This window comes from Alosa alosa, chromosome 24 (genome assembly GCF_017589495.1).
Source record: "Alosa alosa isolate M-15738 ecotype Scorff River chromosome 24, AALO_Geno_1.1, whole genome shotgun sequence".
Classification (NCBI taxonomy): domain Eukaryota; kingdom Metazoa; phylum Chordata; class Actinopteri; order Clupeiformes; family Clupeidae; genus Alosa; species Alosa alosa.
This window is the reverse complement of record NC_063212.1, coordinates 10,665,554-10,678,380: the sequence shown is the minus strand read 5'-3', so window position 1 is coordinate 10,678,380 and position 12,827 is coordinate 10,665,554. Positions and strand designations below refer to the sequence as shown.

At 42.6% G+C, this 12,827-nt stretch overlaps 1 protein-coding gene across 1 annotated transcript in view; it reads left to right on the top strand.

Moving 5' to 3' along the window:
- The window catches only part of mark2b (MAP/microtubule affinity-regulating kinase 2b), a 40,116-nt gene that overhangs the window by 15,489 nt on the left and 11,800 nt on the right, over positions 1–12,827 (top strand). Inside the window, 11 exon segments of the mRNA XM_048235830.1 lie at positions 308–356; positions 2,277–2,342; positions 2,429–2,499; positions 2,651–2,707; positions 6,069–6,305; positions 6,951–7,070; positions 7,326–7,425; positions 7,558–7,670; positions 7,795–7,927; positions 8,692–8,831; positions 9,604–9,692. Coding sequence (XP_048091787.1) covers positions 308–356; positions 2,277–2,342; positions 2,429–2,499; positions 2,651–2,707; positions 6,069–6,305; positions 6,951–7,070; positions 7,326–7,425; positions 7,558–7,670; positions 7,795–7,927; positions 8,692–8,831; positions 9,604–9,692 — 1,175 coding nt within the window.

Below are 12,827 nucleotides of genomic sequence, written 5' to 3'. Positions count from 1 at the left end.
CACACACACACACACACACATGTCTGCATCTGCATCTGTTGGGTCACATAAAGCAAGCATGCAGGTATTCATATTTTGGTAACATCCCAAATGTACTCTGCATTTCAAAAAAACAAACCTTTGTCTCCTTCCCAGTGTGATGTAATGTTGTCTCCGATGCGGATTGAGTTTGAGTTTGCAGATGGCTCAGGTTCACGTCCTCATCTTTGGTTTTCTCCTCCCTCATTCCTATCCCCATTTTTATTCTCTCTCTCTCTCTCTCTCTCTCTCTCTCTCTCTCTCTCTCTCTCTCTCTCGCTCTCATCAGCTCTTCCGGGAAGTGAGAATCATGAAAGTCCTGAATCACCCAAATATTGGTGAGTGGGATGTTTTTTTTTTTTACACAGTTTTAAGATCTGCTTCATACATGCCCTTTTGTAATATGTTGCCTGCATTGAGAATTACGTTGGAGAGACAAAAATAATGATTTTTTTGGAGGCTATAGCTAATCTTGGGTCAGGAAATGATGATGGATTAGACATATCCCGACGACTTGGCATTCCTACTAAACTGTTTAGGGAGCAGGGGTTCCATTTGCGTGTGATGTGAGCAGGCCCGTGCTAATGTTTATGTGATTGTATATTTTTCTTGATGTGTCGTTTCCGGCCATGCTTGAATTATCTTTTGTATAAGACCACTCAGGCTGTGACTGAAGTGCGTCATAGCTTCTAATGAAGACTGAGGTCCAGGCTGAACTTTGAAGTTGTCAGAAAGTGTATCTTTAAAAAAAAAAAAAAAAAAAAAAAAAAAAAAATTGAAAATAATCAGCAATATGTTTTCTTTTTGACTTTTGTCACCAAGAACTGATGGTGAATGTGCTGGCCAAGTAAACGCACTGATTTTATCAAATTAATTAATTAATAACTGCAAAACTGAAAGTGTCAACTTCGTAGAAGCTGTAAAGAGTTTTTTAATTGTAAAAATTAATATTTATGTGCAGTCTGTGGCAAGAGACAACAAGCGAAACACAATCTAAATGCATTTAATCAAAATGTAGGCATCGTTTTGATAGGCAGATTTATATAGATTTATATGCCATTGTAATCTGAAGCACTTGTCAAAATGGCACTAAGAAAATGAAAGTCTTATTGTTTAATTCATTCATAGTGATCCTAACTAGCCTGTCTATGAAATGTAGGCCAAATATCTTTTGTTTCATTGAAAAAAATAATGAATTGCATTGGCCAGACTCCGATATGGCCAGACTTGTCACTGCTGCACCCAGTCATGGTGAGTGTGGATAACTAATCTCTCTCAGCTGAAACAAGCTGACGGCACTCGTCAGTTACTCTTCCAGCTAGAGCATGCAAGACCTGCCCATCAAGCTTTTCATAACAAAGCTCTCCTCCACTTCCTCTCCTCCCTCTCCTTGTGTCACCCAGCCCATCACCTGCATTGTCTAGTGGGGCGGTGATCCAGTAGTGGCTAAATCAATTGGCTTATGGCCTCCTTACATCAAACAACTTTGACAAGACTTGGGAAAGATTCTCCAAAGATTGGAGTCCTCTGAGTAAAGCTTGAATGGGGGGCATTAGTTAAAAGACTACAATCTTTCAAGAATCTTTCCCAAATCTCGTCAAAGTTGTTTGGTGTAAGCTGGCATTACGTGCAGTAGCCGCAAAAAAAAAAAAAAAAAAAAAAAAAGTCATGCGTTCGTTTGATCAAGGCATTTAATCCCAGGTTGCTCCAGGTAGACTAGCCCTGCAATTGCTATCTGGTTAAAAGTGTCAGGTAAATGCATAAATTAAATAAATAAATAAATAAATAAAGTTAATATGAGCGCCAAGAGGAGCCAGTGCCTGGCGTTGGGCCTGTCTGGGCCTCTGATTGCATGCCAAGGCTCTCGCTCTGAATCTTCAGAAGGGAAGTCTTCTGTAGCGTTGCCCAGGCCGTTCAGAGAGCCTGGCTGACACAAGCCTTCAGGGACTCGTGTCCACGCTCACATATGCCATCTCTACTGAGCCCGTTTCAAACATAACTGTTACAGTAACTTTAAGTGACTGAGCTAGGACTGTGTAATAATCTAAAAATATATCTGGAAGTTCAGTTTTATGCCTCATTACTTTGATGTGAACAAGACAGGCTGAATTGGCTGTTTCAGTGTCTAAAACTTGACAGCTTGACTAGCAACAGAAAGGGAAGAAGCTGCTTCTGAAGTTTCTAACATCTTACATCTTGTATTGATTTCTCTCTCTCTCTGCCCGCCCGCCCCTGTCCTCACACTTTTTTTTCGGCAGTGAAATTATTTGAGGTGATTGAGACAGAGAAGACTCTGTATTTGGTGATGGAGTACGCCAGTGGAGGTGAGTTATTTCCCCCAGTTGAATATGTTGTTTCATACTTTGTGTTCTGATGTGTCCCCTGACTTCCAATGTCCTACCCGTGACAGGTGAGGTATTCGATTACCTTGTTGCTCATGGGCGGATGAAGGAGAAGGAGGCCCGTGCCAAATTCAGACAGGTGTGTGCAGATGTTTGCTTGTGTGATCTAGCACCCAGGTGGGGTCAGAGGGTACATTGCTACTCTCTGTTCTTGTACCTCATTTATTTTATATGTTGACTACTTCACTGTCTGTCTTACTTTTCTTTTTTCCCCATTTGTGTCTTTGCAGATTGTCTCAGCAGTTCAGTACTGCCATCAAAAGTGCATTGTACACAGGGACCTAAAGGTGAGTGCTCTTATTGTGCCAACCAGTGTGTGTGTGTGTGCATTTTCATGTAGGCATTTGTTGTGGTTGTTCAGGGCCTGGCCCAGGGTTTGTTGTTTGTTTGTTTGTGCAAAATCACAATTGGAAAAGTAAAAAATTCCTCGTTAGGATTTCTCTCCGTTCACTCTGGCCTCTCACTCTGACACATGATGATCTTCGGTGACCACGATTCTCTGTCTGGCGGATCTCCATATTAGGCTGGAGGAGAGTTACAGGAGTTGTTTTTACTTCCTGTAATGGCTTGCACATGCCACCTCAGCTAAAATAAGATCTTATCTGTAGCACTTGTGTCCACAGTGCTACATAATCACACAAACCCTTCCCCCATCCTCTCCCGCTCCAGGGGACAACCCAGCCAGCTCTCACAGTCCATCACAAATGCCACCACTCCCCCTGTGTCCCCACAGAATGGATGGAGTTTTATGGCTTTATTGCTTTTGGTCTTTCTCCTTCTGAACCCTTTATCAGAAAGTGTTGGAAGGCTTGAAATTGAGCTTTATTTGACCAGACAGACACATTGTGCCGAGCTTAGGAGCCAAGACCTCCTCAGACCCTTTAGAATAGACCTACCAAAAGTATCAAACTATTGGGCACAGATAAGTACCAGAATAACACACACACTTGAACACACACACTTGAATAGCCTTATATTTGTTGATACTGTAGTATTGATTCTCAATGTCTCAAAAAAATCTACACATTTTTATGTTGAATTCCTTCAGAATACACAACAGTTGTTTAGTTGTTAGATGTTGCAGTGACTTAAAAACACATAAAAATACATGCATAGAAAGCAAACATTTAAAATTCAGATTTCATGCATATAGTGGTATATTCTTTATACTATGACATTTCAATCTTTTTTTTAAACATATCACAGTAATGTTGTATTAAATTGTATCAAATTCAATAATAATGTATTGAATCACCAACTTGAAAACTTGTTCATGTTGGAAGGCTTGAAATTGAGCTTCAGGGTAACACAAAAATGTGTAGATTTTTTTGAGAAATTGAGAATCAATACTACAATATCAACAAATATAAGGCTATTCAAGTGTGTGTGTTCAAGTCTGTGTGTTATTCTGGTACTTATCTGTGCTCAATAGTTTGATACCTTTTGGTAGGTCTATTATAAAGGGTTTGGGGAGGCCTTGGCTCCTAAGCTCGGCACAATGTGTCTGTCTGGACAAATATAAAGCTCAATTTCAAGCCTTCCAACATGAACAAGTTTTGAAAAAATGTTCATTTCTAGTATTCTTAACTAGAAAAGGTTGTGTTCTTGAGGTAGACAGGATGATATCATATGAAATATTAATGAATTGAGCTCTGGTTTGTCTTGCGTGTATTAAGCCATTAATGGTTATAGTTACTTATAGAAAGCTCATGAATTTTTAACTTGATATGCCTTTTAAAAATACAGGATACAACCAGTTACTTTAGCTCTTTGGAAATGGCCTAACAATCATTAATTTTATTACAAACATTCCAACTTTCCCCGCTTCTTATAAAATTATGGCATTTTCTGTCATTTTCTGGGCGTGAAACAAGTTAGCTGTGGAAGTATATGATTTTTTATCGTCATCAGCCAACTGTTTCTGTCAGGCTGCAAAGAGATACCAGTCATAAAGTGTGCTCTCATGACTGAATGGGATTTTCCTGTTGTCAGCCCTCAGAGCTCTCTGAACTGTTTGTTTAACTAAAGCCCATCGAAAGCAACACCATAAAGCAGAGATGGTTTGTTTCCCTTTTGCTTTTGTGTATCATTTAATTACAGCTTCCGTGCTCGCCATGTGATTCACAAAGCAAGCTACGAGGGCCTGTGGTGATGGACAGTGAGGGCTTACCGAGGTTTTCCTCTCTAGGGATCAGTGGTGTCTTGTCTCCTGATGTCTGTGGTGATCAATAGTTTTGGAGCACTGGATAATCCCTGTTCATTGAGTCAGAGGCCTTGTTCGGTGTGAGGCGAGCTAGTGAGTGACATGGAGCGCTCCTCTTGTTTAGTCTGGTGCCTGGTGTCTTCTGGGTAAATTCCATCTGGTCTGGCACCATCTCTGTGGGCATGGGCATCGTTTTCGCTCTCTGCTCTGCGATTGGTCTAAACGAGGCGTGCTGTTAGGCTCCTTCGTGCTTCACCGGTTTTGACTCCGGATGGAGGCAGGTAATGCGCATCAGTCAGTATAGCACAGTAGTTCTTAACCGGCGTACCGTTATTTTGAGGAACCCATTGCATTTTTGTACAGGCTCATGAAATAGGCTAGAGGTTAATTTTTAAATGCAACGATGGCAGTTAGTCAATCTGGTCTTGAGTAGGCTGCTAAGTTAGGATCTGTCTCGCGATTCTTTGTCAGCAAGCTCACCAAAATGGTTTACTGTTGCCATTGCTAGATTTAGCTGCTATTTCACCTGCCTGTTCTCTCAACCAAAACCACATCTAGCGACCAAAGGACTCTCACACTTGCCGAGCAACACAATAAAGTCACCTTTCCCTATGTGTGAATATCATGTTTACCTTTCTCATCTTGTGAGCGCAAAGCCATGCTATGCCCATTGCTGTGGTCTCATGAGCATTCTTATATGCCCATGTTTGTTCTATACATACAGAGTGAACACCCCTGTTATAGCCTAGCCTATAATAATGTGTATGGCATTTATCATAATCAGTAACAATAACTCTGTTTGCCTTGGGGTTTTGATTTGACTTTTGGGGATTTTTTTAGGATTGAAAACCTCTGGTCTAGCAACTAGTAGGGTCCTTGGTCCGTGATGGAAGACAAATTACATTTGTCTGTCCCCTTATATCACCTTAGTGTCTTTTGTATTTGGCATAAACATACATGCGATTACTCCTCACAGATGCACACGGAAATTGTGGCCATTCGGTAGAGTCCATACAAAGATAGTTTGTAACAACAGTCTGTTGCCAGGCAACATTTGCTCCTCTCCACTGGGTTGAGAATTCCGCTGGTGTAGGCTGTGAGGCTGTAAGCCGCCACTCGTTTGTAGTCTGGGGTATCAGAAAGCAGTGACCACAAACCTTAATGCAAATAACTCCATACGAAGTTGGACACAATTGCAGGAAAAGGACATAGAAGGAGTATAGAAAGAGACAAAAGGACAGAGCTGCTTTGAAGAAACACAAAGGAGCAGATGTTTGCTTTGTCCATAGTGTTGGGTCTTGCTGCTTATACACCTTCTTACTTTGTTTTTGCTTATTTATGAAAGGATGTGTTGTAATTATTTCTCTAAATTCCACCTTACTATGGTTCACCCTTACACTCCTCACCTCAATCTCTCTCTATCTCTCTCTATCTCTGTTTATTAGGCAGAGAACCTGCTTCTGGATGCAGACATGAACATAAAAATTGCTGACTTTGGCTTCAGTAACGAGTTCACGGTGGGGAACAAGCTGGACACGTTCTGCGGCTCGCCGCCGTACGCAGCCCCCGAGCTCTTCCAGGGCAAGAAATACGACGGGCCTGAAGTGGACGTCTGGAGCCTGGGCGTCATCCTCTACACGCTGGTCAGCGGCTCGCTCCCCTTCGATGGGCAAAACCTGAAGGTGAGGGAAGTAGACTAATGGATGGAGGTGGGGAGATGGAATCTCTTCACTGAATTTATCAGTGCCCAACATTCCTGTCTTTCAATTGTCTTTCCTGTTGTCCAGTCTTTTTCTCTGCCTCAGCTTGTGATTTATTTTTATTTTTTTCTCATGCAAAATTATTTTATTATTTCTGTTACAAATAAAACTGTTATAAAGAAACTGACATGCATGTTGCTGCTATACATGTATAACCCCTGCAACCTGTAAACAGATTGTGTTGGTTGTATTCTTTACTACTTTAAGTGGATTCGCCTTCCAAAAAGCAATATCAGTGCTTTTTAACAATTTTGTTTTTTGTAACTTTGTAAATGAACTATACAGACCACAGAAAATTGAAATACATTTATATCTTATCTAGGCAAAACATTTTTACTTTTTAAGAGGTCTCACAAGTCTTGCTTCAACCTCAATCAGGCACTTCAGACTCTTGCACAATCATAACCTGCCGGTTAACTTCCACGCCCCAAATTTTCTAGTTGGATGGTCAATAATAATTGATTTTGGCAGGGGCATTTATTTATTATTTATACGGGTCACATATGAGTGAGTTGTTGTAGGTTGTTGCTGTGAGTGAGTTGTTTTTGCGTTTACATACTCTCTTAGGAACTGAGGGAGCGTGTACTGAGAGGGAAATATCGTATCCCCTTTTACATGTCCACTGACTGCGAGAACCTGCTGAAGAAGTTCCTTATTCTCAACCCCTCTAAGAGAGGCAGCCTGGAAGTATGTCTTATATATACATACACACACACACACACACAGTCATGCATTTGCGGTTAATGAGACTTGATTTGTTAGAAAGCAAGCTCCTTGTTGAGACCATGCACATCAATATAGAGCCAGCAGAAAATAGCATAGCTTTTATGCATACAGTGTGCTTTTGCATTGCTGACAAAATCACCATGTACAGATCGGTTCTTGTCATCTCTACTTTTGTGCCTTTCCTTATTCCTTTTGTTCCTTCCCTTCTCTGAAAAGCAAATTATGAAGGACCGCTGGATGAATGTCGGTTATGAGGACGAGGAGCTGAAGCCGTATCTAGAGCCTGAGCTCGACTATAACGACCCCAAGAGGACAGGTGTGTGTGTGTGTGTGTGTGTGTGTTTGTGCATGTTTGTATGTGTGTGTCATTTAGAACTGGTATAGCATGATGGGGAAAGCTATTTGTAATGTCATCATTGAGTGTATTTGTTGTTTCCTTCTGTCCTAGATATGATGATACAGATGGGCTTTTCCCAGGAGGAAATCAGAGACGCTCTTGTCAACCAAAAATACAATGAGGTCACAGCAACCTTCCTATTGCTGGACTACAGAAACTCAGAGGTACCCTCACCAAAATGCCCATGCTTTACTGACCTCTCAGAAACCACACACACACACACACATACACATACACATACACACACACACACATTCCTCTGACCTCTCTCCCTCTTTTGCCCCACAGTTGGAAGAGAGTGTCAACCTGCCAACGAAGGCCCGGCCAGGAAGTGACCTCACGAACAGCAATGCCCCATCGCCGCCTCACAAAGTACAGCGCAGTGTGTCAGCGCAGAAACCTCGGAGGGCGACAGATCAGGGTGAGCGGTCACTCTCGTCTGTGCGCCTGCTTCCTTCACCTTTACACTTCACACTCGCCTTTTGGAGAGTGTGGGAACTACATCCTATAGTGCAGTGTTTCTCAAACATTTTCAGATCAAGGACCACTTAACCAGTAAAAAAATAACCTCACGGACCACTTAATTAAAAAAAAAAAACACAACAGTAGACCCACTTCAACAGTATATTACACAATAGACCTCACTGAACAACCTTGCTTATTGTTGGATCATAGGATTCATATGATTTAAACTGGCGTAGCTTACATAGAGCAGTGTTGCAGAACTGTTTGAATTTACATACAAATTTGTTAAATATTGCAAACAACTCATCTATATTATATTTTACCATGTCTGCTTGCGGACCACTTGGGATAGCTTGCGGATCACCAGTGGTCCCCGGACCACACTTTGAGAAACACTGCTATAGTGCATTGTATAGTGAATAATTATGTGGTGATAATTTGCGGGGATGGTGGTAGTGTAGTGGTTAAAGGGACTGGGCTAGTATGCAGTTGCCTGAAAAGTTCTGGGTTCAATTCCCGGCATCCACCGTTGTGCCCTTGAGCAAGGCACTTAACCCCGAGTTGCTATGGGGAAGAATGGCCCTTGTAATCTAATTGACATATATAAGTAGCTTTGGATAAAAGCCTCTGCTAAACGAATAAATGTAAATTAATGATTCAATGTTCTGAGCACAGGGCTGGTTTGATTGTCTCTTCTTGTCTTTTTTTTCCTCGTCTCAGGCTCATATTCAAAGCGCGCTCAGGGCGACAACAAACACACCACTGAAGACACCGGACGCAAGGGCTCCAGCAGCTCGGCCAAGGTGCCGCCCAGTCCTGTCACTCCCAGTGACCACAAGAAGAGCTCGACCCCCTCCTCTGTGAGTAGTGCGTAAGCTTTTGCTTTTTTATGTGATGTCTCCTGGACAATTCGGACAGTTTGCCATTACGAATTAAAGTCTCGTTTGTAAAGGAAGATTGGAAGGAAGTTTGCTCTTATATAGATTTATACAATAAATTAAGCAAAATACAAACAGAAACAAAACATTTTCAGCCAGGACCGGTACATCCATGTTTAAATCATATTTGATTTCATACTTTTCACCGAATGAGATAACAGCACATATTTTTCTATTTAGTATCCAAATGAGAGTTCCTGTGTGTGTTTCTGTTCAGTCCCATATAATTGTTGCTGCCTCGTAATCTGACCCAGGTTCTGTCCTGCACTTTCATTTGAGTTGATTTACGTATTGAATGTAATGTTATGTGATGCTTCCTCTCTGTCTTGGTGTCTCTTCTTCTTTTCTTCTCCTTCTTTCTTTCTTCTCCTTCTCCTTCTCCTTCTTCTTCTCCTTCTTCTTCTTCTTCTTCTTCTTCTTCTTCTTCTTCTTCTTCTTCTTCTTCTTCTTCTTCTTCTTCTTCTTCTTCTTCTTCTTCTTCTTCTTCTTCTTCTTCTTCTTCTTCTTCTTCTTCTTCTTCTTCTTCTTCTTCTTCTTCTTCTTCTTCTTCTTCTTCTTCTTCTTCTTCTTCTTCTTCTTCTTCTTCTTCTTCTTCTTCTTCTTCTTCTCTTCTTCTTCTCTTCTTCTTCTTCTTCTTCTTCTTCTTCTTCTTCTTCTTCTTCTTCTTCTTCTTCTTCTTCTTCTTCTTCTTCAGAACTCTATCCTGTCTACTGGCACGAGTCGCAGCCGAAACTCTCCAATCGCTGAGAGGTCCACGCTCGGGGTCCATAATGGCAAAGACAGGTACGTGATGGGCACACTCACTCCCACTCACTTTATACAGTCGAGAGGAATTGTCCTCTCGGACATGTGTCCCTTTTAGCAGCTCATTGACCAGCCACTCACCATTCGCAAATAAAGGTCACAGCGTTGTGATCAGTGACTCATGGTGGACCGCGGATGCCCATGGAAGGCAATTGGTTGGTTTTATGGTCATTTCGAAATCGATTTCTGGAAAAATTTTAATGACACCCAGCGTTTCCTTGTCACACACACACACACACACACAATGAACACACACACACCTCATCTGACGCATGCAGAGGAAGTCCCTTGTGAACTCCTCCATCACTCCTTTCCTCCCGACCTTCAGTCTCAGACAGAACCCACACACACACACACACACACACACACACTCCTCATCCCCACATGGTAACAAACACACATGCAAATCATGGCCTCCATCCCTCCATTCTCCCCAGTCTTCCTGGCTAGTGGCTTTCAACTGCTCCCCCCCCCCCAGGTGTGCCAATGCCCCTGTCATCATAATACATATACATGCTTACCTGTACATGCTTACCTGTGCTGTATGTAATATGTATTATTGTCATGCCTTATGCATAACCTAATGCATAACCAGGCTTGTAGAGGTTTGGTGAGAAGGTCAAGCTGCTCCCAGGAAAGTGCCGCCAATGATTCATTATAACTCCTATATACAGGACTTAACTTTTGTTATTTTTAAATTCTGATGTCCTGCATTGTATTTTTTCCAGTCTCAAATGGTGGCGCTTAGTAGTATTTAGTTATTTGCACTCCATTGTTGGTGGGCAATTTCTCTGCCGCTGTGTAATAGTTTTTGTGCCACCATTTAAAAAATGACACGAGAGTAGTTTGGACAAATCGATTTCCTGTGAGCAGCATTCCCTTCTTTCCTGTGGTCAATTGCAGCGCTTTTTGCACCTGGTCATTGCAGTTTATTTCAAAAGCTTCAGGTGTGACGTGCAAACGCTGCTGACTTTTTTTAAAAATTATTATTATTATTATTATTATTGTCTACGATCTGCAGTGTTGTGGTGTTGTGTTAGTCTTCATCCTCTAAAAGTCCACACCAAGCTCCTTGGTGTGTGCAGTGTGCAGTTCATGTGTTGTTGAATTATTAACCAGCGCTATTTGGTGGGCTTCATGTTCCTTCCCCTCCTTTCCCCATCCCCCCATCCCCACTCTCTTTCTGTTGCCTTTCCTTTCCTTCCTTCCTTCCTTCACTGCACTCCTTCCTTTTTGTCCTTGCTTGCGTGTCACATTTCTATGCCTGTTCGATCTGTGTGTTTTTTGTTTGTAATTCTTTGTGAATCTTTGCATGCGTGACGCGCAAGTGTGTATTTGCCGTGTTGTGTTTGTTTTGTAAAGGATCAGTTCCATCTGTGAGTGATGGAGGTCAAGTGCACAATCTCACACGAGAACACACAGCACTTCCGTCAGGAACCCGCGTGTGTGTGTGTGATTTCAACATCACACTCTTGTTGCCTAATCCTTGTTTAGTTGTCTGTTTGTGTTTTAATCGACTACTTACACTTACTTTCTTTCTCTCAGCATTCCTGTCTTGCATAAGTTCAGATCTAAGATTGGCAGTAGTGAGACGAAGGTTGCATGTTGATTTCTCGCATCCATGTCGTAGAGCAGCCGTGCAAACAGTCCACACTCTGGTCTTCTAAATCCAGATTTTGATCTGAACTATCTTTTTATACGCTGTCCCCATGCACTGCCTTTCTGTCTTTTTCTCCTTCCATTCCACCACTACTAATCCATACACTGTTGTAGGTGCTTCTCAGTAGTACTTGGTAGAACTCTCTCTCTATTTGCATTCTCCTTTGCTTTGTCTCTCTTTGTCCCATCCATCAATTCCACCCACCCCCCACCCCAGTCTCCCCTTAGCCTTCCATTGTGTGCTGAATGTAGCTTTTAATCATGTTTTGTCCCCTCTCTGCCCCTGCACTCTGTTCACGCACACCCACCCACCCACACACACACACATGCCTGTGTGTGTGTGTGTATGTGTGTGTGCGTGTGTGTCTGTGTGTGTTTGTGCGGTTCTCTCCCCCAGCCTGAACCTCCTGGGTCCTGCGCCTCCCGGGTTCAGCCTCCCGTGCTCTCAGCTGCCGCCTCCTCCTCATCCTCCTCCTCCTCCTCCTCACGCTCCCGACATCACAAGTCCCAGTCCACCTCCGCACACCCCTGTCCCACTGACCTGCACACACACCAGCGCCCCAGGCAAGTCTCATCCGCACACACTCAGCCACTCAACTACAGGCAAAGTAAACAATCAGTAATCAATAATGGATAGTAAACAATCAATAGTGAACGGGCAATGAATGAAAGAGGCAATATTTATTTGTTTAAGAGGAGGGCAGTTTAGAGTTGTATATGTAATGCATAGACTGAGAAATGTGTCTTTTACCTGCCAGTCAAAACACACACACACATAGCCACTCACACACACAGATTGATCGAGCTCTGAGAATTACTTGTGTTCCCATTTCCCTTAACTACCAGACTAAGCCTCATCATCCTGCCACTAACATGTCCATAACAGACTCAAGCAGTCACACACATTTCCTATTCTATGGTAACATTACATGACTTACCACACACACATACACGGTCTTATGATTCATCACACTCAAGGGAACCTCAACACCAAGATGGCGTTCTGTAAGTATGGTGAACTTCTTTGTATTGTGACTACTTTGATAGACTGTCCATTTACATCTACACGTCCACGTGTGTGTGCAACATGCCCTAGGTCTCTGAACAATATCCTAGTGTGAAATAACAATTCCCGCAAGTCACATGGTCGTATTGCTCCCGAGTCTGTGGTTTAAAGCCTCTGGGGACGTCACTGTGCCTATGGATTTAGCAGTGTTGAGAGTGTGTGTGTGTGTGTTTGTTACTGCTGTTGTGACTGACGGTGTCGAGGCTTGCTCTGTTGCATGCAGTGAGCTCAGGCTCTTCCGCACCTGGCTGGGGACCCTTGAGAGAAGGTACTGATGCACCCAGAACCGCTCCGGCTGTTTCTCCTCCTAGTCGAGCCCCCTCTTCTTCTGTCAGAACCACTTCATCGTCATAATCACCCCCTTCGGATCATTTATCATATATGCTGCG